Genomic DNA, 25,701 nt, shown 5'->3' with positions numbered 1-25,701 from the left:
CATTGACCCTACTTAAAACGATTCAGCCTCCATGCGATACCATTGCGTCGCACCCCATAGAAACCTAACATCAAATTCATAATTCGCGACTACAAAAATTTTTTAATTGATCGGTTCGATTGATCAAGGCTTATTTTGCTTAAGACTACCATTTTTTAAGCATTTGATCTTAATTGAAGCTTGTGGAGGTTGTAAATGAAATGTTTGGAGAACGGTTTTAGACATAAAATTTCCCGCTCTTTCCGATTCCGACATCAGAAATAGAGATTCCCATTTTAAAAAATTATCTTAATCTTGAAATGCCCTTGAAAAATTACCTCAAGGTCAAATTGAAGGTGACCAAAAGTTGACCTCTAACGACACGAATAATTTTTATCTAAACCACTTTTTTGCATCTGGCTTGCATTCGAAGATATTTGGCTACATGAATTAAAATGAGACACCATGTAGATATTCAGTAGAATACTCCAGTGAGTTTTCTGTTTTTATTTTTAGCTTATATATATAAGATAGATTTTGATTTCTTTATATCTTCATCAATTTGTGTTTCTTGCATTGTATTAAGAAGTTTGCTGATGAATTTATTTGTATGGTTTTATAATTTAGTGTTGTATTTTACGTAAAACGTTTGTATTTTTTTTTTACTGATGGTATCTGTATGTCGTTCCAGATGATGTCGTTTAGTACGAACCATTGAATACGTATAATGTTTCGTATAACTTTTAATTAAAATCTTTCTAAGACTTCAATATTTAAATTTGAAGTCGCCCACCATAGGTCTAGATTGGTTTGATTATTGTTTTGTAGAGCGGTATATATTTTTTTTGTGTGAAGGTAATGCATGTACATGGAGATAGTGCGATCATCACCAAAAGAAAAATTAATTATTACGTTCACAATCACGCAGACACACCAGTGAAAATTATTTATAAGTAACCAGTGTATCTATAAACGACAACACAGGGCCGATAACAGTGTCATCTGTTTGTCCTGTGATCTCCCAAACAAAACAATAATATAAAAAAATTGGACAAACTTTTTTCACTGTCTAGAAAATTGCTTTATGTCGGGAGACAATTATAATGCGCAGTATCCGTGATGGGGATTAAGTTCACCAGCTGCAATCCTTAGAGGTAGAATTTTTTATGAAAAACCGACATATTGATCAATAGATCATGTTTGAACCTAACATCGGACCATTCGCCATTATTAATTATACTGTACACACAAGTACTCAACAGCTTTATTAAAACAGACTGGAAAAAATTTGCTTTTTACACTGATGAACTCTTACGTATAACATACTTCTTAAATAAGATAACATAGAAAACAGTGTTCAAAACCTTAAATTACTATTAACCAAAGCTGTAAATAAATGCTCAATAATTGTAAATATTTAAGAAATTCAACAATTCCTTTCAATATAATAGTAGAAAAAATTAATATTAACTGTTACGCCTCGTACATATTTTCTATGAGAAAGCAAATAAATGATCATATATAATCATCAAATAAAATTTAAAATAGGTTGTACTAAATAAATTTGTTCGATTATTTTATCAGATCTACGTTTCCGGTTCTATAAAATTAGTAAAAAAGAGAACATTTTATAAACATTTCACAAACATTTCAGTGTTTCAGGTTACAAATATTTTTATTGAAAAATGTATTTAAAATGTTCTTCAAGCGTTTTCAAAATGTTAACTTACTCTAGAAACTAAAAAAAATAGTTGGAAACATTTCCCGTGTCCAAAACGTTTTAAAAACGAATACATATGTAAAGTATATGTACCGAAAGAAAGGCGTGGATCAAATCAGCTTTAAGAGTAGCGATAGGTTTCCCTTTTACTAATACTGTATATGTTTCATCTTTTTCGGTAGTCATCAGATTTCCAAACCAAGATTTTTTTGTCAATTCTGGCGAAGATTCTGGAGTAAGTTGAACCTAAAAATACAGGAATAAAATTATTTAAAATTAATATCTTATTTGGAATGGAGATTTTAGTAAATTAATACATATTTGTACAATAATTAAATAATGAGTTCTTAATTTTTCTACATTTTAAAGGATTTTTATAGTCATCAATAAACTTTATCTTTTTAAAATAGAAATTAATCAATAAATGATAATTTTTCTTTTAATTTGATATTCTAAGTAAACTAGAGTAGCTTTACTGAAATCAATCATCACTGTAGAATCAGCCTTATTAAACACACACATACACACACACACACACTCTCTCTCTCTCTCTCTTTTTCCAAGTACTATTCCAAGTATCCATTGAAGCGGTTCTAACACTTAATATTTTATTTTGATTGTTCTCCAATTCTTCTCGATGCCTCTATGTTATATTACTCAACTCAGTCTTTATTAAGGAGGTTACTACTATACCTTACCATCACTTTCAAAAGTTTGAAGCTTACTATTACACTAGCGCCACTCGTAACGCTATCTAACGAATATGAAAATTTTGTAAGTGACTAGCTATACAGATCACGCTCACCTGTGTGCACACGCACTCATTCGAGTCAGTGTTCATGTGTACACACAGAGTGAGACTAGCGAGAGAAAGAGAGAGAGAAAGAGAGATTTGGCAACATCGCGTCGCCATTTTTTCTCATCTGAAAAGTTTCTATGCAGCAGGTGAAGAAAAACTAGTAGCTTTTTTGACTGAAAAATTAGAGAATAAGAAACTAAGAGTCACTAATAAGAAAAAATGTTTAGAAAAAATTATTAATAGGGTAAAAAGTCAATAATGTTATGTCATTTATCTACGGAAAAGTCCGTCAATTTTTTTATGTATTTACTTAGTTACAATTTATAAAAAATCGTTATTGTTCAATGGAATCCGTCAGTATTTTCATAAGTAAATAAAGAATAGTTATAATATGATACGATGTGTAAAGTTATTATGCTTCCAAAAAAATTAATTGTAATTCAAGAAGTATTTTTTTTGCGCATTTTCCAATTGCAATGTTTGTAACCCGGAATTGTTTTTGGAAAACATTTATGTCAAATTTTCGAACAAAGCTTTTTTATATACAAATAATAAAATATATTTGCAGTAGCCTGCAATATTCATCGCGGCTACACACAATATATGTATAGCAGCAAGTTGGAAGTATCGGCGGTGTTGCCACATGGTCTGCTCTTTCCTCAGCTCACGCGACTTATGCAATAAATCTAATACTATGTATCAAACTTTACATTCAAATATCTTGCTAACGGTGACGCTAGACTTCCTGACTTTTGGATGTTATCTTTATTAACTTTTGAAAAATATCATACTATTTTTGTAACAAATCGCTAAAAGCCGTTTTTATGTTATAATTGGAAATGTTTCCAAAACTAATGTGACATGGCGACTACGCCTATATGATGCGTGTTAAATTCTGAAACGTTGAGGTTTCATATCTCGTAAACCGTGACGCTACGCCTCACCAAACTTTAACTAGTAACGTGTTGCATGATAATAAATATTTGGTGTGAATTTAAGCAAAATCCTAAGGAAATGGATTTTGGATAGTAACCTCCTTAAGGACTATACTTAAGTTTTTCAAGGCCATATTCAGAATCATATAAATATATGTACCAGAAATTTATATATAATCTAGAAATTGTATAAAAGAATTTTTTGTGAAAATATTTGTATGCTTATATCGAGAGGAAATTCGAAGTTGTACAGGGCACTATAGTAAATTTACTAATGAAGTAAATGTGACCTCACTTGATAAAAATTTAAAGCGGGAAATTTTATTTTCTCTTTAAAATTTGCTTGATTATTATATTTTTAATGATTCTAACACCGTTAAAACGTTCTCTATATGGTAGTAAATATAAAACTTCATGCAATGATATACAGCAACAACAAAAGAAAAATTTCTTGATTGAAAAATATCGGAACAGAGATTAAATTATGTCAATTTTCAAGCTTTATAATATTTATTGAACATCAGAGTGATAAAATGAATAGTATCGAAAAATGTATTTGTAATCAATCACACAATTAGAAAATATACTTCAATTTAAAAAAAAACAACCACAAAATAATTTTAGTATACAGTTTAAAAATAATAAGATTTTTTTACTAACTACTACTACTTAGTATTATTATTTACTAACTACTACTATTTTGTACTTTATTACTACTATTAAGTACAAAATTTCTACAAATTTCGTGCAAATTTTGTATAAAATTTATATAAAACGTGTAAAAGACAATTTTTTTACACACGTTACATGATATGAAATAATTTGAATTTATGATGATTATCGAAATTCTTACGTCATCCACATTTGTTAATAATTTGCGTCTATGGAAACGTGGACTTCCAAGGAAAGAATTCTTTATTGTACTAAGTCTTGATCGCCAATGATGTACACCTGAACTGGTTGCAGCGTGAGGAGATCCTGAAGGAACATCGTTCACGCTAATAACTAGAATTTATGAAATAAGAAAATTATATTAGAGTAATAAAAAAACTCTTTCTTAAAGTTAAAAATAAACAATTTTTATTTTTATTGGTTTTTTATAGATTTTTATATTTGTAAGGATTTTTCAAATGACTTAGCATAAACTATTTATTCGATTTTTATTATAGTGAAAGTAAAATAAATTTTTTTATAGTAATGCACGACTATTTAATAGTGCGTCAAATACTTTTAATATTGTAATATTTTATTTTTAAACATTTTAATCAAAAAGCCACTAGTCACTAAAACCTGAATTTCCATAGTATTTTTGGAAAATTGAAGCTGATATATTTTGAGAAAATAAACTGATGCATTGCAGCTAAGTTGTTACACCCGCGTACCCATACACGCATACACACACGCACGCGTGCGTTCACGGGTAAGCCATTACTTCGCAAGACTTAGTAAGGTACTCGTGCACGAACGCAACAGGGTACCACAGGCTGGACGTGACTTGACACCTACTCAATGTATTAAGTGGATAAGGGAGTAAGAGAGAAGGAAAGCGAGCTCTACTATCGGTTAAAATATTATTAATAGACTTCCTACTTTTTAAGCGTGTGGCTCTGTGAAAGAAAATCGCACAATGCTATAAAAAAAAATAGCGTTCAAGCTTGCGCGTCAATTGGTTTATTAGCGGTCGATCTAGCTTAATTTGCAAAGTTGTAACAGCAATCAGAACGAAAAAAAATACGAAAGTTTGAACTACTTTTTACGAGGACAGCTTCAAAGACGTTCTATAAAAAATGAATAGAACATCGCAAAAAAAAATTCAGCGTATAGCTTAAAGCTTCCTCAATGCAATTGTGGTAGAATTTTTAAAAAAACAGATAATTAGTTTATTTATATAGTGCAATCTTCAAAAAAAATTATCTCTTAAATGGCTTATTAATTGACGTCGGACTTGATACAAGTTATTAAAATGATTAAACAAAATTTTCAATTATTTTGTAAATAACGTTTTCAAATATTTAAAGGCGAAGCTGCTAAAGTTTCCAACTAATTTCAATAGAAGCCGCGATTTGTATTTTTGAGTTTTTATAATATTATTATTGTTATTGTAACTTCAAGAATTACGTCCACGTGGAACGCTGCAGAGGTAAACTAGTTACCTATACGGATTATTTTTGGTTCTCTCTAGTCATGAATATGCAGGCTCGCCTTTCCCAGCATTTTGTTAAAATGGTTTTACACATATCATGACCGGACCTATAGTTTAAGATGGAATTCGAACCACGGGAATCACGGTAACAAAAATTTCTGAAAATTATCACATGACCGGGGCTCGAACCTACCTGAAAATTATCACATGTCCGGGGTTCAACCTCTTGCACAAACGCCTGTGCTCTAACCCACTGAGCCACCATGACCAAAACAAGCTCGAGTGCAACATAATATCAATAATAGCTTATCTTTTTTGGTAGTAATTATTCAAAATACTTTTTTTGAAAAAATAGTGTGATACGAATGCAATTCGCGGATATTAATAAAATTGTAATTTTTTGTCAAGCATTTATTATAGTATAAATTCGATTAAAACATTGACATTGCACATACAATTTTTTTTAATAGGCTATCTAATATGTTACTAGTACTTTTACGGCGTGGTACTAAATCAAAATACCGTTAGTCTCCACGTCGCCAAACGTAAAAGTAAATAATTAACGGATTTATACTATTGCACGCTGTTAGATGGTGGAAGGAAAGAGATTCTAGGTTGGAGCCGAGTTTCGAGAAAAATTACCGTGCGCCTTCAGTTAAACCAATTTTCTTATAAAACCATTATCAACTATCTTAATCTTAACATTTTTTAATATCTGTTCAATATCGATTTCTATTAAATCACGAATATTGAACCGGATTGGAAAAAAATCCGCTTTACGTCTATTTCTGAATCTCACGGATAGAAATGGAAAATAATTAAAGAAGAATTCATCCAAATCTACTAATTATGTATCTCGATCAATAGTTGGAATCTTAAACCTATCAATCGGTTATTTATTTTTAATTTTTATAACAAAAATGTTCGCTTAAAAGCCGATCTTCGAGTTTGATCTGGTTACTTTAGTAGTTACGTTCGTTTGAGGTACATCAATCTAAAAATTTCTGTGCAGTAGTTCCAGCTCTGTAAAATATTGGAGAACGTGAACTTCTTATAAGTAAAAGTGTATTTTCTTGTGCTATGAACATTGATCAAAAAAAGTAAAGAGATTACTATTAATAAAGACAAATTGGCAATCATTGACTCTAGAATACTTGTTCAAGCGGCTTTAATCAATTACTATTCTACAAGAAAATTAAGATATATACCATAGACAGGCTAACCCAACTTCAACCTAAATTACATCATCCCCACGAACCCTTACAACCCTTATAAACTACCCCTACTAACCTCCAAGCAGGCTAACACACCGTAGCCTGGGTAGAACGAGTTTAATCAATTGTTTATCTATAAGAAAAATAAAATCTCAACCGCAGATAGGCTAACCCATTTTAACCCTGATATACCTCATCTCCACAAACCCTTACAACCTTTATAAACCACTTCTACCTGAGGAGGGGTATATCAGAGATAATGTCAATGAGATATTTATTTTATTACAGGAAAGCAGTTGATTAAACTGGCTCTACCAAGGGTTAGATGTGTTAGCCTGCTTGGGGGTTGATAAAGGGGATTTATGAGGGTTGTAGGGGTATCTAGAGATAGAGTACATCAAGGAGAAAACAGGTAAGCCTATCTGTGGTTCAGATGTTACGTTCCTCATAGAAAAGCAGTTGATTAAACTCGCTCTGCCCAGAGTTAGGTAAGTAAGCCTGCTTGAGGTTAGTAGGGGCGTTTTATGAGGGTTGTAAGGGTATCTGGGGATCAAAGAGAAAACAGATAAACCTATCTGTGGTTGATATTTTAGGTTCCTCATAGAAAAGCAGTGGATTAAACTCACTCTACCTAGATTTAGGTGGGTTAGTCTGTTTCGGGGTTGGTAGGGATGGTCTTTAAGGATTATAAGGGTTTATGGGGATGATGTAATTTAGGTTGAAGTTGGATTAGCCTGTTTATGGTATGTATCTTAATTTTCTTGTAAAACAGTAGTTCATTGAAATCGCTTGACACAAAATTCGATGTCGACACGTTCAAAGCCGTATGTTGAGAGGTACAATATTTATGAAATTGAAAAACTTTAAAATGCAATATCTCAAAGAAAAAATAAGCTATTTGAGCAAACTCAACGGCATTTGAAAGGGTTAGACTGCTACATTAAGGCGTCGTTTGTAGTTTTTTGTGTACAGAGAATGTTGTGGTGCTACATAACCTCAAATATAATCGCCATTTTCGCACTTTTAGGTTAGGATATCTCAAAATCCTAACGTGCTAGAGAAATTCTGTGGCCGGATTCGGCTTCAGCGCCAAAAATTTTTCGGGGAACTATGTATGGTTTGCTTGTGCAAAAATCTTGTCGGACTGTGTTATCTGCGCTGGTATTCTCTTTAACAAGATTTTGTCATAAGATAAGATGCATTTTTTTTCAATAATGAAGATGAGATATATGTAACATATATCTTGATTCCCTTATAGTTTTCTTCCATGATAAATTTTGTAATAATGACAAGAAGGGAAATAGTGAGAGATAGAAATTCATTTAATTTTAATTATATTCAGCAACGTTTCGTCAGCACATTTGCTGTCTTCATCAGGCTTTATTAACAGAAAAACAACAAATTATTAACAATAAAGTAGCAAATGTAATTTTAAAGCCAACTTATATGTATATGTATGTACCTAATTTCTCTCGTAGTCAAATTATTATAGGCTAAAACGAACAACTCGTAGCCAGTCAAGTTACAATACAGTAAGAAATCAAGTATTTCAACACACACACACATATATGTATATATATTCTTCATCTATCATCCCTTCCTCATCGATCTTAATAAAGACTTATATACGAGTATGTGACGCATAAGTAACACTACCCAACCGCTACTCACCGATCAGAATGAAACTTTGCACATCCATAGAACACTAAAAAATATGGAACCCCTATTTTTTCATTTTCTCGGAATTAGCTTTTAAGGGGTAGAAACCACCTCTAGAAAATGATAAAGACGGAAACCTCCATGAACAAAATATAAAAAAATATATATATATATATATCATACAAACTCATTCTCCCAAACCTACCCACAGAACCCACTCAAACGAAACATCCGCCTTACCCCAAATCTTACCCCTTTTCCAAATCATCCCATCCCCTTACCCGAACATAGAGCGTCCAACTAAACTAATTAAACATTTTCGTCTTGACTATACCACTCTCACGTAAATCAATCAAACCTTATTATCGCTTCCACATAAACTAACCTCATCACAACCACCCACCCACCCACCCTGGATAGGCTTTCAAGGGGTAGAATCCAACCTCAGATACTTAAACCCAATTTCCTTGATCCCCGAGCCCTGTAACCTGCAAGGCTATAACCCCAGACCCTTCACCCCAATTTCCTTAACCCCCGAGCCCTATAATCTTCGAGGCTATAACCCCAGACCCTTCACCCTAATTTCCTTAACCCGAGAGCTCTGCATCCTGCGAGGCTATGACCTCAAACTCTTAACCCTAATTTCCTTAACCCCCGAACCCTGTAACCTGCGAGGCTATAACCCCAGACCCTTTACCCCAATTTCCTTAACCCCCGAGCCCTATAATCTTCGAGGCTATAACCCCAGACCCTTAACCTCAATTTTCTTAACCCCCGAGCCGGGTTTGTGGACTTGTCCTATCTTTCCTTCCTTAAATATTCGTTTTAAGTTATGGGAACGAATATTTTAATCTTCGGAAAATTCATGAAATTCGATATTTTGAAAAATGAGTATTTTGGCTGAAAGAAATATTTAAGCAAACTCAACGGTATTTGGAAGAACAGTGTAGGTCTACTTTAAAGTGATTTTTTTTAAGGAAAGAAGTTGCGAAGCTACATAACCTCAAAAATAGGCCAAAACCGCTTGTTTCGTACATTTAGGTTAGGATATCTCGAAAGTCTGAGCCACCAGAGAAATTCTGACCTCGAATTTGGATTCAGCACTTGGCAAAACTTCGGGAAAGTATACTCGTGTTCTGGTAACATATTTTTGCCAAATTTTGTCGACCTGTGTTGTAGTTATATTAAATTCCTTGATGTTAATTTGAAAAAGAATTGATATCAATTTTTTATAATTTTTGATAATTTATGTGTTGTTAAAACATATTAATCTTAAAAACAGTTTGAGAAACATCTGATTAATTAATAAGTATAATGTATTTTCAAAAATTCGAATAAAAATACTTCGAAATGAAAATAAGTATAAAACTGTTCATTCATAATTAGTATAATTTAAATACACAAACTATAAGTTTTTTTTATATTTTCTGGCTTTCCCATAACACAAGTCGGTAAAACATAAAAAAATATACTGCGAAGTTATTACTTTATAAAGAATAAATGATTTTCATAAAAAGTTGCCGGTCTAGATTAATTTCATGCTTTAACACATTTAAAGTAAAATCTCCTCTTTATAAACATTTGTATGTACTTAATAATTTTTGTAGTAAAAGATATTTAATATACCTATTAATCTTTCTTTGTTAATTAGCCTTCATATGTCACGTTTTGATTCTTTTTCTTTCCATATTTAAAATAATAGTTCGATTTTCAAATAGCAATAGTTAAATAATATATTGAAGACTGCTTTTTGTTTGACCAAAAATTTATAAATTCAAAATGCTGATGAATCCAAAAAATATTTTAAATTTGCTGCGTTCTGCTTTCGACGGTGCTGAATATAACATCGAATCTAGAATAACTGATGAAGAACAATCTTTCGCTTCTAACCTGGCAGATCTTATAAAAACAGCATCCGATTGCTCATTATTTATTGACAGTTATGAAAGTTTGTCTTACAATGAAGAAAGCGTAATAGCTGAAGCATCGAAAGTTGATGATTTGCATTTAGAAGAATCTGATGATTCAAATGAAGATGATAAACATCTGCCATTAGACGGTAGTGCAGATTTGGAGTATAAAATAAGAGCGGTCACTTACTGGCGTTCAGGTAAGAGAAAAAGAAGAAGTCTTGAATCTGTACAAAGTAAATTAGCAAATGTAAAACATCAAATGATGCTGTACAGATGGGAAAATTAAATTGAAAACGGAGGATCAAAGTCAGAAAAACTACTTGAAATTTCAAAGTATGTTTTAGAAAAGTTTAATAGTGTTTCTGATAAATGTTTACCGATTCACGATTCAGATTTGAAAAGGTGGGCGCTCGAAGCTAGAGAAAATGTAAAGTTATCTTCGAAATTATTTAAGGCTTCATCAAAATGGATACATAACTTTAAAGTGAAGCATAGAATAGTCTCTAGAAAAATCAATAAATTTGTTACTACTGCACAATTGTCAAATGCTTCTGAATTATCACAGTCGGCTTCGAAATTCGTAGAAGAGATTCGCAAAGATATTCAATCGAAAGGTGTAGCCAATATTTATAATTCTGATCAATCGGGATTCAATTTGGAAGCTCATGCAGGTCGTACGTTGTCAATTAAGGGATCACTACAAGTAGAATGTCTTGCTCAATCAATAAACTCATTAACCCATAGTTACACTATACAACCGATTATTTCAGCTGATGGCAAACTCCATTCTCCCTTATTAATAGTCTTGAAAGAAACAGATGGCGAGTTTGGACCAATTGTATGAAAGAATTTGTATACAGCAAATAATATTTTTGTTTACCCTTCTAATTCTGGAAAATTGACATCTCAAATTGCCGCAAAATGGTTTGAAAAAGTCTTTCTCTCTTTTGCCGGTCTGGACTCTTCACTATTGTTGGATTCTTGGACAGGGCAAACTGAAAAAGTATTTGAAAAGATAAAAAAAGGAAATAAAGTCGTCCAAATTCGTACTATACCTGCTGGAACGACTGGGATGATCCAACCTTTAGATGTCTATGGCTTTAGACCGTGGAAAAATTTCGTCAAATGTTTTTCTGATATGGTAATGTTAAACAATTTTGAAATAAATTTACATTTGAGAAATACCATTTTAAAATTACAGTCATTGACACATTATCAGTTTTCAGCGCCAAGATTCATAAATATGTTTAAATACGGATGGTGGAAAAGTGGCTACGTGACAGATCAACCGAATAAATGTCAAATTCCTGTGCAATACTGCTTTCAGAATGTTGATAGAAAATGTGCATTTTGTTGCCAATCTGCAATTATCAAATGTGCTTGGTGTTCTGAAAACTTGTGCATACAGCATTTTTTTGCGATCAGTGAAGAAAACCCACCTCATTATTGTAACGAACTTGTATAATAGAGGATATCTTTTGATACAGTAATGTATGTACGAGGTGAAGTACGTGAGAGGCAAGGGGACTCACGTGAAACAAGCACCTCGATCGAGAGAGGCAAGGGGACTCACGTGAAACAAGCACCCCAAAGGGAACAGAATTTACTACATCCACGTCGTTGTTCCTGACCTTAAAATGACCTTCAAGGTTCAAGTTCCTCGCAGGTTACAGGGCTCATAAGGAAATTGGGATTAAGGGTCTGGGGTTTATAGCCTCGCAGGTTACAGGGCTCGGGGATCAAGGAAATTGGGTTTAAGTATCTGGGGTTGGATTTTACCCCTTGAAAGCCTATCCAGGGTGGGTGGGTGGGTGGTCGTGATGGGGTTAGTTTATGTGGAAGCGATAATAAGGTTTGATTGATTTACGTGAGAGTGGTATAGTCAAGACGAAAATGTTTAATTAGTTTAGTTGGACGCTCTATGTTCGGGGAAGGAGATGGGATGATTTGGAGAAGGGGTAAGATTTGGGGTAAGGCGGATGTTTCGTTTGAGTGGGTTCAGTGGGTAGGTTTGCAAGAATGAGTTTGTATGATATATATATATATTTTTTTTTTATATTTTGTCCATGAAGGTTTCCGCCTTTATCATTTTCTAGGGGTGGTTTCTGCCCCTTAAAAGCTAATTCCGAGAAAATGAAAAAATAGGGGTTCCATATTTTTTAGTGTTCTATGGATGTGCAAAGTTTCATTCTGATCGGTGAGTAACGGTTGGGTAGTGTTACTTGTAAGATACTGTATATCCTCTTTTCTATTGAAAGTGTTGTTTTGTAAGCCGATGTGCAACATATCGGATATTCTGCATTTCTTGTAATTCTTTTCATAATCCAATATTTTAGCTTTGTCCCAGTCAAATTCGTGTGAGAGAGTTCTTCTATGTGTAGCTACTACTGTATCCGAGTCAATGTTTTTTTTTTGTGTTGATTTAATTTAATTTTTAAGGATCGCTTACTTTCACCTATGTAAACAGCTGAACATTGTTTGCAGTTAAAACTGTAGACAATACCAGTATTATCTAATAAATCAGATTAGTCTTTTATTTTTCTAAACGTATGAACTCTCGTAATGGTTTTTGTAATAAAGATATTGGAGTAATATCATGTTTTTTTTAACACAGAAGAACATTTTTTAATGATGTTGCAATTATTTGGAATAGCGACTGTAGGTAGTTTTTGATTTATTGATTTTTTAGAATCATTCTTCCCTTTTTTATATTTGTTAATCTGCTTGTGTATGTGTTTTTTGTAAAATCCAAATGGATAAATATTCTTTTTCAGGATATTAGTAACTATTTTTAAATTGCGTGAACGAAATTTTTTTTCAGCAAGTAAAAACACCCGATCAACTAAATTTGAAACTATATTAACTTTTTGATGAATTGTATGTTCTGAGTTAAAATTTAAAATTCTATCAGTTTGTGTTGTTTTTCTAAACCAGTCAAATTCTAATTTATTATTATTTCTGATCAATTTTAAGCCGAGAAATGGAATAAAATTATTCATTTCAATTTCAAACGTAAATTGTAGTCTATTATGATAAAAATTGAACGTCTCGACAACTAAATCAATTTTATCTTTCGGAACGCATATCAAAGTATCATTAACATATCTATAGTAGAAAACAGAATTAATTTGATATTTATTCCACAACACGTTCAAGCAGTGTTTTTTTAAGTCTTCCATTATAATATCAGCTAATAAAGGAGAGATAGGAGAGCCCATCGGGCTTCCAAATATTTGTTTATAATAAATTTTGTTAAACGCAACATACGAGGTGTGATCAAAAAGTAAGGTGAATTTTGAAATTTAGCGGGCTACGTCCGTTCGATCTTCGACTTTTTTGGTTATGTCGGTACACTCGTCTAGAACATACGTTCCAAATTTCAGCTTTGTAGTATGTTTGGTTTGTTTGTGAGAGGCATCAAGGTTAGAAGTGTTTTGCGTGCTCCACGATTTGCTGCTGTCTAAAAACATGGATCAAAGAGTTTGCATTAAATTTTGTGTGAAAAATGGAATCAAATGTTCCAAAACACTTGAAATGCTGAAAGTGGCATACGGTGAGTCTACTTTAAGCCAAAAAAATGTTTACAAGTGGTATAAACTCTTCCAAGAAGGCCGAGAAGACACCGACGACGAACCTCGTTCTGGACGCCCCAGCAGATCAACAACTGATGAGAATGTTGAAGAAGTGAAGAAAATAGTGTTAGGAAATCGTCGAATTACCATTAGAGAAATTGCTGATGATATTGGCATCTCATTTGGTTCGTGCCAATCAATTTTGACGAGTGTTTTAGACATGAGACGTGTGTCAGCGAAGTTTGTTCCGAAATTGCTCAATTTCGACCAAAAGAAACGTCGCATGAGCATCGCCCAAGAGCTACTGAATGACGTCAACGATGATCCAGATTTACTCAACAGGGTTATAACAGGTGACGAAACATGGGTATACGGTTATGACGTCGAGACTAAGACTCAATCGTCCCAGTGGAGGCATTCTGGATCACCAAGACCAAAAAAAGCACGCCAAGTTCGATCAAATTTAAAGGTTTTGCTTACAGTTTTCTTTGACTGCAGGGGCGTGGTGCATCATGAGTTCTTGCCACAGGGTAGAACAGTAAATAAGGAATATTACCTGCAAGTTATGCGCAATTTGCGCAAAGCAATCCGCCAGAAACGTCCGAATTTGTGGAAAAATAAAAAATGGCTTTTGCACCATGATAACGCCCCTGCTTACACATCGTTGCTTGTGCGCGAATTTTTGGCTAAAACCAACACAGTAACGATGCCACAGGCACCGTATTCCCCAGATCTGGTCCCCTGTGACTTCTTCTTGTTCTCAAAACTGAAGAGACCCATGAAAGGACGGCGTTTTGCCACGATTGAGGAGATAAAGACGGCATCGAAGGATGAACTAAACAAGATCACAAAAAATGATTTTTTGAAATTCTTTGAGGATTGGAAAAAGCGTTGGCACAAGTGCATTATATCCGAGGGGGATTACTTTGAAGGAGATAAAATAAAAATTGATGAATAAATAAATATTTTTTGAGAAAAATAAAAATTCACCTTACTTTTTGATCACACCTCGTATTTTGCGAGCTCTTCGCCGAGAACTCTTGTGAGAAAGTACTGAATGGAACGGCCTACTCCAGATCAGTCATAGCTCATTTAATGGTACACGCAGTCTTGGGTAAGCTAATAATGGATAGTTGCGATTTTAGCCAACAAGAACAACAAATTATGAATAATGTTTTGGTGAAAGAAGGCCCAGAATTGAATCAATATTTAGATAATCTCAACTTCCATTCATCTTACCTAAAATTCCACGATCGATTAAACAATCTCGAAACTCGGGGGCCGACGGCTCGGCTGTGGATTTTATACTTTAAACTGCTGACAATAATGAAATTATTTATTCAAGCTGAAAAAAGTGGAGATTTTGATATGCACTTAGAAAGTTGCCATCGAATGCTACCTATTTTTATAGCAACTGGGCAATTTCACTACGCTAAATGTCTTTGGTTATATTTACAGCAAATGATCGATCTTTATACAAAATTCACAGAGCATAAACTTGAAGGTAAAGCTGCAGAGGAAATAGAACAATTTACCAAATTAGGTTATTTTACGATCAGGCGCACGGATAAATTTTGGTCCGGGGTCTGGTCTGATATGGTTATAGAGCAGTCGTTGATGCGACTGATGAAAACCACAGGAGGTCTTACACGTGGTCGTGGTGTCACGCCGAGTGTTCAAGCACAGTGGACTTTATCTACCCCAGCTATGGTAGATTTGAGCGAAGAATTACAATCATATTCCAACGTGAATTTTATCTCGAGTGAGCAACACAAAGATTCTCGACAAATACGCATGAAAAGAGACTACGCAGAACTGCAAAAGATTCTTGCTTTTTTCACAAGAATAATCCTTTCTCAGTTGCGTCAGTCCAAGTATCTCTTAGTACTGGCATAATGGGAGATTCTAGTATCACATGTCATCTCGCCATGCAGGTAGGAACAGAACTTTTGCGAAATGTAGTCGCATCGGCGCCAATGTTTGATGAAATGAAATTCACAAAAAAAAATCTAGTCGTATCATTACAAGCCGCGGTAGGAAAAGTTATTGTAGACAGCGTGGAAATCATAACAATTAATCCAACCTTGATGCTCCAACGTATTTCATGGCTGTGAGAAATGAAGCTACTTTAATGCAATATCTTGCATACGAGCTTGCACCTTACCCAGTAATAATATTTGAAAACGGAATGCTGCGAAAAACCGACAAATCTAAATTTGCTAGTAATTTCGAAAAAATTTCTGTACTACCTTCAACAGCTTATCATTTTATTGATGGTGGATATTTATTAAAAAAATTAATTTGGAATAACCCGACAGAGATGGATTTGACATTCGGTGACCTGGTTCAACAATACGTCAATCATTTGAAAAAATATGAATGCGAGGACTGCAAGTTGGTTATAGTGTTTGATGGATATGATAAAGTAGGAACAAAATCAGCTGAACGGATGCGTCGCAAGGCTAAGAGAATTTGTTCACAAGTTGAGTTTAGTGCACAAACGCCGCTGACTCAAAAGCAAGCCGACTTTTTAGATAATGAAGTCAATAAAAAAAATTTTATTGCATTTTTGGCGAGTGAATTACCAACAGCAATTGAAGTCAGACAAGCTGAAGAAGATGCTGATCTTTTAATCGTACAAACTGCCATAGAACTCAGCTCGAGTGTAATACCCTCAGTGATAATAGGTTCTGATACGGATCTTTTAGTAATTATGGTGCAACTTACTCCGAGCGACAAATTAGTATATCTAAAAAAAGAGACGAAAGGTGTTATTAGTCTCTATGATTCGAACAGCTTCAAGCATAAACAATTAAAATCATTAGTTTTGTTGTTGCACGCTTTTACAGGCTGCGATGCAACCTCCACTTTTTTCAATCAAGGAAAAAATAAATTATTGAAAGCTGCAGAGTCAAATGAGCAATTAGCTGCAAAACTAGCTATATAATAACCCTGAAGCATCGAAAATTGAAATAACTGCTGCTGCTAACGAGGCAATAATAGCAATATACGGAGATAAGTAAAACCAAAATATGACATTGAACCAATTTAGGTATCATTGTTATGAAAAGGGCGTGCGTAACAAGTCATTTTCTTTGCAATGCTTACCTCCGAGTGAATCGGCAGCCGTGTATTACGCATACCGTGTATATTATCAAGTGCAAACTTGGTTTGGTCGGAAAGATGACTCCGATCAAAATATTGTAGAATCCGACAATAGTTTTCAACCATTGAACTGGGGCTGGAAACTAGAAAATAATATTTATAAACCAATTTTTACGGAAGGAAATCTAGTGCCCAATGATATTTTAAAAAATATCAAATGCAGCTGCAAAAAAAACTGCACGAAATCTTGTGGTTGCGTCAAAAATGGTTTGAAATGTTCGGATTTCTGCAAAATATGTAGGGGACACAGCTGCTCCAATAAAAAAGCATCTATTGATTTGCCACCAATAAATTATAATAAAAAACAAGACGAAGAACAAGAAGATGAATATGAAGACAATGAAGAACTGTACGATGATGAAAATACATTTACTACCGAAATCACTTACGATATTCCTGCGACAAGTGAATTAACCGATAAAGAAGGGTCAGAAAGTGATGAAAGTGATAATATAAATAGCCCGCCTACTAAAAAATCAAAAAAAAATTAATACTGTAACGAATATTAATAATAAATACGTATTATATGTACATAATAAGCGTAATCTATTTTCTGTAAAACGCTTTTCATTATTTTTCACCCGATAATCCCCCTATAAAAAAGTGATACTGATTTAAGTGAAGCCAATTTATTCGTGATCTGATTGGCTGATCGCTGACGTAGTATATGGATCTGATTGGCTGATCGCTAACGTAGATATGACGGCTACTTGCTTTTGTGTGTGAAAAACGAATAATCGATGTGTGACAGACTTCACGCATGTATAAATCTATTAGAGATTGGAATTGATGTGCTTATTTATTGTTTATTGTAAGAGAAAAATCCATTATCATCCGTATTAAGAAAATCATTCAATAATTTAGAGAGGTAAGTATTTTAATTATTAATACGTCTATATTTTTATTGATTACATATTTTATCATTCTTTATTCTTTACTAAACTTTGATTTTTTTTTCTTATAAAAAAAGTGATGGTTATGTTTACCACGTGTTTGAAATTCGCTAGCATTATTGTTTAACCGTCACAAACATGCAAATTGATTTTTTGTTCACATTTTAGATTACTTTGTCTATCTACAAAATAATGAATGACGAGAATAATCCTCTCAACAATCAAAATGTTATTTTTTCTGAAGATGAAGCTTTCATGGAACTTATAGACAAGGATAAAACTACGTATGTGTAGATATTATATATAAACTAAAAAATTTTGTCTAATAATCTCTTTTATCTTTCAACTAATACTATTTAATTTGGTTTATTTATAGTGAAATATGTGGGTTTGTGTATGAAGTTTCTGCTCCAAAGGAAGTTGGCCAAGACAAAAAGTTCAAGTTGTTCAAATTTGCTTTGACAAATGGAAATAAAAGATTTATATTTGTATATGGGGAGATGAATTGATTAACCAATATGAAGCAGAATTAAGAGTGAACAGAGTAAGTATTACATTTACAAAATCCATCATTTTGATTATAAATGAAGGTTGCATGGTAAAATCATACATTATTATTATTTTGTAAAGATATTGAACATCACTGGAGGGTTGACAAGAGCAGTAAAATCTTCTTTTACCAAGAAGAATGAGGGCTTCGTACCTTATGAAATCGTAATTGTTAAAAGTACGAATGTGGAATACTTGGGCTTCTACAATGCAGTAACCGATGTTACTAGCAATCAAGTACTTGAAGTAGATTTCGATTCTATTGCTGATCATACAAGTGGATTAGTATGTGAGTATTGAGCATTTTAACATATATATTATATAAATTTTATTATCGTATAATTCATTAAAAAATCTTATTTTATCATATTATTTAATTAAAAAAAGCTACAACGTATAATTTGAAAACAAATAACTGAATTAACCTTATTAATATTATAACAGCAATCTCTGGATATTTGAAGCAAACATTGAGAGTGGTTGAAAGTCGTTATGGCAATATAAGCTACGGCAGCACAGCCATAACAAATGGATCTATTAAAATTAATATTGAAATAACTAATTACATTCCTACAAATATTGCACTTTGAACTTTTGTCAAGGTGATTGGTCAACTGGTTAACTGTGGTATGTAGAATTTAAATTAATGTAATCGTGCTATTATTCTAACTCTTAAAATAAGTTTTCTTTCAATGAAATAAATCTAATATATTTTCTAGGTCAGCTGACTACTATTACTTGTAAAGATATGAGTGGGATTATTCCGGATAAAAATATTCCAAGTATGTCAGTCGCAGAGATGTCTAAGGCTAGAAAATTCCCAAAACATAAAAGCGCAATTGAACTTTGAGTACTTGACTTTATTTATATAATGCTAGGTTTTTATTCCTTATAACATTTCCAAGATTCATAGTTATATTTATTAATTTAAAGTTTAATAATGTTTAAAAAGTTTACTAATATAATAAGTCATTCAAGGTTTCTCTATATATAAGAAAAGAAATAAGTCGGATTTCTTACATTACTCATCTTAAACGTTATATAAAATAAAAAACCACAGTTTTGTTGATACGGCCATTCAAAGACTGAATTTAGATGTAGTTGAAAACATTCTTGAATAGCTTCAGATTTTTTAAGTATTATAGTTTTAAGGTTTGATAGATCCGTATTGATATCTGTTGGATAGTTCAGATTTTTCAATGTGTTCCTATGAATAAACAATTATATATTAATAAGTTATTTATAAAAATGATAAGTATAATATGTATGAATTTGCAAGACTGTAGTATTTAGAGAAACCTAACATTTAATGTTCGTTGTAATTTTTAAATGACGCAAATTTAATATTTATTCATTTGAAAATAGTTAAATTATTTAAAAAGATTAAGAAGAAAATATATGACAATTAACATTTTTAACGACACACATTAAATTTATGTAAGGAATACAATACAAGAAAATTGTAGTGGTATAATGTATTTCTTAATGAAACATTGTCTTATGTATTAACTATCATTTTAACGTGATAGCGATCCTCATATAGAGTATATTTGTGAATTATTATCATAACATTTTTGTAAAAACATTTGATATTTGCACTGATCAAAAAATTTTTTAACGAAATGTTTGTACGTACAGTTTGTTTTTTAGTAAAAAGAAAGTTCCCTATCCTTATTTATCTATGAAAGAATTAATAATTATAACCTTTCATTTACTAATTTTGTTTATAAAATTAAAAAATCTATATTTATTTTATATTATCCATTTCCACATTTTTAAAGCGTAATATAAACAATAGTGATTTAATATAACATAAAATTGCTACATTTTTAACAATTATTATTTCTTTTTAACGGAATTTAAAACGAGCAAAAACAATTGTGTTCATTGAATAAGATAAATAATTTGAATCGTATAAAATGTGTTTTTATAAATATATATAGTATACATATTTTTATAGTCATATTTAGATTTATACAAATAACTGCTTCGTGAGAGGTCGTAGCCTGTATTATACGAACATCAGATCTCGACTGTAACGAGTGGACTCGTTAAAGGGGTAGATGAGCGGGATTCGAAATGGCGCGCCATGCGCAACGGGCCCGCGCAGCGAGAAAGAGAAGGAGATAGTTGCGACACGCGAGGTAGGTAGTACACGTGAGACCGGCAAGCAGATAACACGCGCGTATAGATCCTTTGTCCTTTTTTTTGCTTCCTCTGTTAACTTTTGGGTGCGAAAAATAATCAAGCGAGGCGGAATAGTCATCGCGAAGAGAGAGTGCCGAAATTGAGGTTGGTGTCCTGTGAGAAGAATCGTGTGACGGCGACAGAATTGAGAAATACCATCCGAACGGGGGAATCCGACTCGTCGCGAATCGTCGCCCACGATAAACAAGAACAAAACCATAGTTCACCTGGCCTCGAGGACTTTGGGCGACGACCTTCGCGGGACTGAACTAGGATTGTAAGGCGAAGCTGTCTGCAGCAGCATTCGCTCGCGTAAGTCCTCCCCAATATTGTAATATTCGCGTGCGGAAAATTGCGCGGCCTGCGCGCCGACCGAAACCGTATCTCCCGTCTCTCTCTCACGCGTATGTCTAAGCGGACCGTGCGGCTCGAATCTCTCGGTCGATGCGGAATGTGCGCGAGTGTATGAACGAACAACGAATAAAATTCTCCCTAATTATTTTGAGTGAGACGGCGAATTTATTCGGCGATACCAGATATCCTCTACGTCCCCCCCCCCCCTTTCTTTCGCAACGTTTTCCGAGAACCTGCGACCGTCGCTCCCTTGCATTTCCCCGTGCTTTCGCGCCCGTTTTCAGATTGCGCTTTCAGCACGGAGCTGGTCGGAAGTGGGAAACAACGGCGGCATAGATATTTTGTTAACGGATAGCGACTTACAACAACGAAGAAATAACTACCGTTACACGACATACAACTAACCACAGATTATGCGATCTCTAATTGTAACTACGCTGTTTTAGTTCGGTGCCTGCTTGCATGATTCTTTTATACTATCAGTAATCAGTTTTTATAACAATTCAAATACTTTTCAACATACGTAAGTATATATTTATAATATATTTATAAGTAATAAATGACAAACATATTGTTTCTAACAACATCAAAACAGTTGCACAGAAGTCTTAACCTATTTTATTCATTGTTTTTGTAGTGAATTTTGATATACTTATTATTCACAAAAAAAAAATAAAAAAATATAAATATAAATATAAAATAAATAAAAATAAATATAAATAAATATAAATAAATATTTATAAAATTATTCACAACTACTGAAATATACATTCGCAAAACAGTTAAGGTGCTTCCTACTATTGTAATTTTATATAGGATGTATAATAAAAGTTAATAATAATACAAGAAAACTATTGCGAGATTAAGATTATTATTTCATTCAAATAGTTGATAAACCAATATTGTAGAGTGCTATTGAAAGTAGTAAGAAAGACTATAAGATGTACATAGTGTTTTTTTAATATTTAACAAGATATAAATTTAAGATAATATTGAAACCATATAAACTATATTACAGTGTTATCTAATTGGGAGATTTGGAGTACAGACTTTTGGTTAGACAAGTATTTAAAAAAATTAAAAATCTGAAACTGGTACACGTCTACCTTAAAGACCAAACAAGATAACTTAATTCTATAGTATATTATCTCCAAAAGGTATGTACTGAGATTTGATTGTATTTCATTGAGTGCAATAAAAAATATTTACATTACATGAGACTTTGAAAAACATAAAAAGAACAAATCTCATGTTCTTAATTCATGTTATTCTTTGGCGGTTTTCAAATAAATAGAAAATACAACTTTCTTTGCTTTCTGAAATATTTTTTTTGGGTAAAATCCCTTTTTATACAGACAATTGGAAAAACTAAGAACCAACTTGTATACATTTTTATCTCACAATACAACTATAAATTTCATCTACTATTTTTGTCTATTATAAAATTAGTGAATGTGCTTATTATGACAATATGATATGCATTTATTTTAGTATAAATAATATTTTCACATGGTCTTCATAATATAATAAAATCCTATTTTTTTCAGGTTCTTCAATTGTAATCAATTGGCCAATTTCATAGGTATCATTTTTTTCATGAACAAAAGTGTTTTAGAACCAATTTCATTGATCTTTAACATTTGTTCAAATATTAGTTAATTTTTTTTATTGTCAAAACTAAATTTTAATAAAGAATTTTTATCAAGTATTATCAAGTTTTTTGTTAATTATGTAAATTCCTAGAATTTATCTATAACTTTAACTTACAACATCTTCAAACTGTTTCAATTGACTTTAGTTATAAACAATTTGATATTAAACATTTCTAAAAAAAAATTTATATACCAAAGAAAACACGACTACAAGAGAATATAAAAAAAATAAGACTTGAAAATATAACTTGACAAAAGAAACCCAACATACAAATACATATCAAAATCCAAGCCTATGTCAAATATTAAATCTATATCAAAAGCAAATTCTATATCAAATATCAAATTTATATCAAAAGCCAATCCTATATCGAACATCTAACTTACATCACAAACCAATTCTATCTATATCATACATTATTCATATGCCAAACCAGTATTAACCCATTAAAGCCCACGCTAAGACTGGTTGAGATAGCGACAAACAAACTGTGCTATCTTTTGCATAAGTGAAAAATAAAATATACGTATTTTTTTTTATGTTATTTTCAATTGTTTATAACAAATTATTTAAACAAATTACAAAAAAATTCATAATTATCAAAATCTAAATGCGGGAATCGATTCTGGAGGTGAAATCAAGACGAAAACCTATATAACACTTTTTTGTCAGAATTCAATTTGTTAGTGTAACGTAGGAATAAACAATTGCATGTTGGGGAGAAAAAGTGACCATGTCAAGTCCCAAGCAAAATCTATCTGGAATAGCAAAAAATAAACTGTGCTATCCTTTGCATAAGTGAAAAATAAAATATATATATTTTTTCTTATGTCATTTGCAATTGTTTATAACAAATTATTTAAACAAATTACAAAAAAATTCATAATTTTCAAAATCTGAATGCGGAAATCGATTCGGGGGATAAAATTGAGATGAAAACCTATATAACACTTTTTTGTCAGAGTTCAATTTGATATCTTTATGTAGAAATAAACTATTGACAAATAAGTGTTTTCATTCTCACACATGGTATCTGGAATCATATCAGTATTTTTTACTGATAAATTTTGAGATCTTATACTGTAATTGGATAAGTTTATTTCATTTCGTAAATCCTTCCGTGTTAGAGATCACGTTTGAGTGGCGGGCTAACGGTTGAAAACATTTATACATTGGATCTATTCTTTGAAATAATAATTTCGGAAAACTTTTAGTTTTTATTTTGTTCTAAATTGGTAACGTTACTGATAATGCCGAGACGGAGAATTAGCGATCTACCAAATTTAGTTGAAGATTCTGATAGTGATGAAGGTCAACATATTGATATAGCATTCATTCCTAATGAATATGAAAGTTCAGATGGAGATTCGGACGGTGATCCAAATGAAGATACATTATCAAATGAATTACCATCAGGTTCTTACGAACATGTTAAAAGTACATACACAAGTACTCAGAAATTGTTGGAACCGAATCATAAGTACAGTTGGAAAAATGATGCTTTGAATGATATTTCTCCGCATGTCGAGAGCAACTTCAATATTTCACCTATTTCATCATTGCAATCCAAAAATGCTTTTGAGTTGTTTGAGGTTTTCTTTTCGAAATCAATGAAAAACCATATCATTGAAGCCACTTCTGAAAATCATTTTGATTTATGTATGGATGATCTAGAAAAATTTATTACAATCATAATGATTACTATCTTCAATTCTAGAAAAAGTATTCGTGATTACTGGTCAAAAAAGCGAATACTTCAGTGTCCAGTAATTGCGGAACTTATGTCTAGAAATAATTTCGTTGCCATAAAAAAGAACATACGATTCTATAAACTTCAAGAAACTGATCAAAATGATAAAGTCTGGAAGGTTAGAACTCTGTATGATATGTTTCGTGAGAATTGTATGCAATTTGGTTTCTTTGACTATAATTTATCAATAGATGAGATAATGGTAAAATACTTTGGTAGGTTTGGTATCAAGCAATGTATAAGGAATAAACCCATTAGATTTGGAATAAAAGAATGGGCAGTCTGTTCTTCTGATGGGTATATATATGATCTTGATATTTACACTGGTAAATCAGGAATCGATGAACGAAATCCTTTAGTTGCCGTTGGTTTAGGGTCTAGAGTGGTGATAAAGTTACTTTCGAATTTATTAGAAAAAACACAGAGAGAAGAACTGAAAAAGTATCATATTTATTTTGACAACTTTTTCACAAACCCAGATCTTATGATTCATTTGAAAAAAAATGGTTTATCGGCGACAGGAACTGTTCGGCATAATCGTGTGAAAGTGAAAGTCGAAATGCCAAAAAAAGCTAAAAGAGGATACACTATTTCAATGCATGAAGTGAATTCAAAATTGAATTATATTACAGTTATGGACTCAAAGCCATTATCGATTCTCTCTTCGAAATATGGAAATGAACCAAAAGTTGAAATGCAGAGATGGCAGGAATCATCGAAAAAATCTATTCTTTTTCCTCATTGTTTCTCTATGTATAATGAACACATGGGTGACGTCGATCTACATGATCAACACTGTAATGCTTTGATGCCTACAATTCGAAGTAAGAAATGGACATGGTGCCTTGTATTACGGCTCATCCAAGCATCCTTAGCAAACGCTACAGTGATTTACAATAAGTTACATCTAGACGAAAGAAAAGGTTCCAAAGATATTGTTCAAGAAGTTTGTGAATATTATATTGACAAGTTATCTTCCAAACGTCCCCCCAAACGACAGAAACAGAGTGAAACTTCATCCCAAGAACACGTGATGAAACATGGGAGTCTTAGGAAATGTGGAATTTCAACATGTCGGACAAGAACGGAATGGTATTGTGAGAAATGTTCTATGCCTGTTTGCAAAAGTCATAAAGAAGGACATGGCAATGAACAATAATTCAATCCCACCGATTATATTTACAATAATTCATGCCAATATTGATGGATAAATACA

General features: G+C 32.5%; 1 protein-coding gene across 5 annotated transcripts in view; it reads right to left on the bottom strand.

Moving 5' to 3' along the window:
* LOC131673846 (serine/threonine-protein kinase BRSK2) overlaps positions 1-25,701 on the bottom strand; it is a 175,079-nt gene that overhangs the window by 31,908 nt on the left and 117,470 nt on the right. For 4 of the 5 annotated variants that reach the window (XM_058953316.1, XM_058953822.1, XM_058953892.1 and 1 more), the window contains 2 exons: positions 4,287-4,438; positions 1,793-1,945 (listed from right to left, as the gene is read on the bottom strand). In XM_058953316.1, coding sequence (XP_058809299.1) covers positions 1,793-1,945; positions 4,287-4,438 — 305 coding nt within the window. Of the gene's footprint in view, positions 1-1,792; positions 1,946-2,498; positions 2,505-4,286; positions 4,439-25,701 lie in introns of all 5 variants that reach the window. The other variant, XM_058953953.1, reaches the window with a different exon arrangement.

The sequence above is a fragment of the Phymastichus coffea genome, unplaced genomic scaffold (assembly GCF_024137745.1).
Source record: "Phymastichus coffea isolate CEN01 unplaced genomic scaffold, Cenicafe_Pcof_1.1 PCOF00001, whole genome shotgun sequence".
NCBI classification, from domain to species: Eukaryota; Metazoa; Arthropoda; class Insecta; order Hymenoptera; family Eulophidae; genus Phymastichus; species Phymastichus coffea.
Note: the sequence above shows the minus strand (reverse complement) of the source record. Positions and strands in the feature narration are given on the sequence as shown.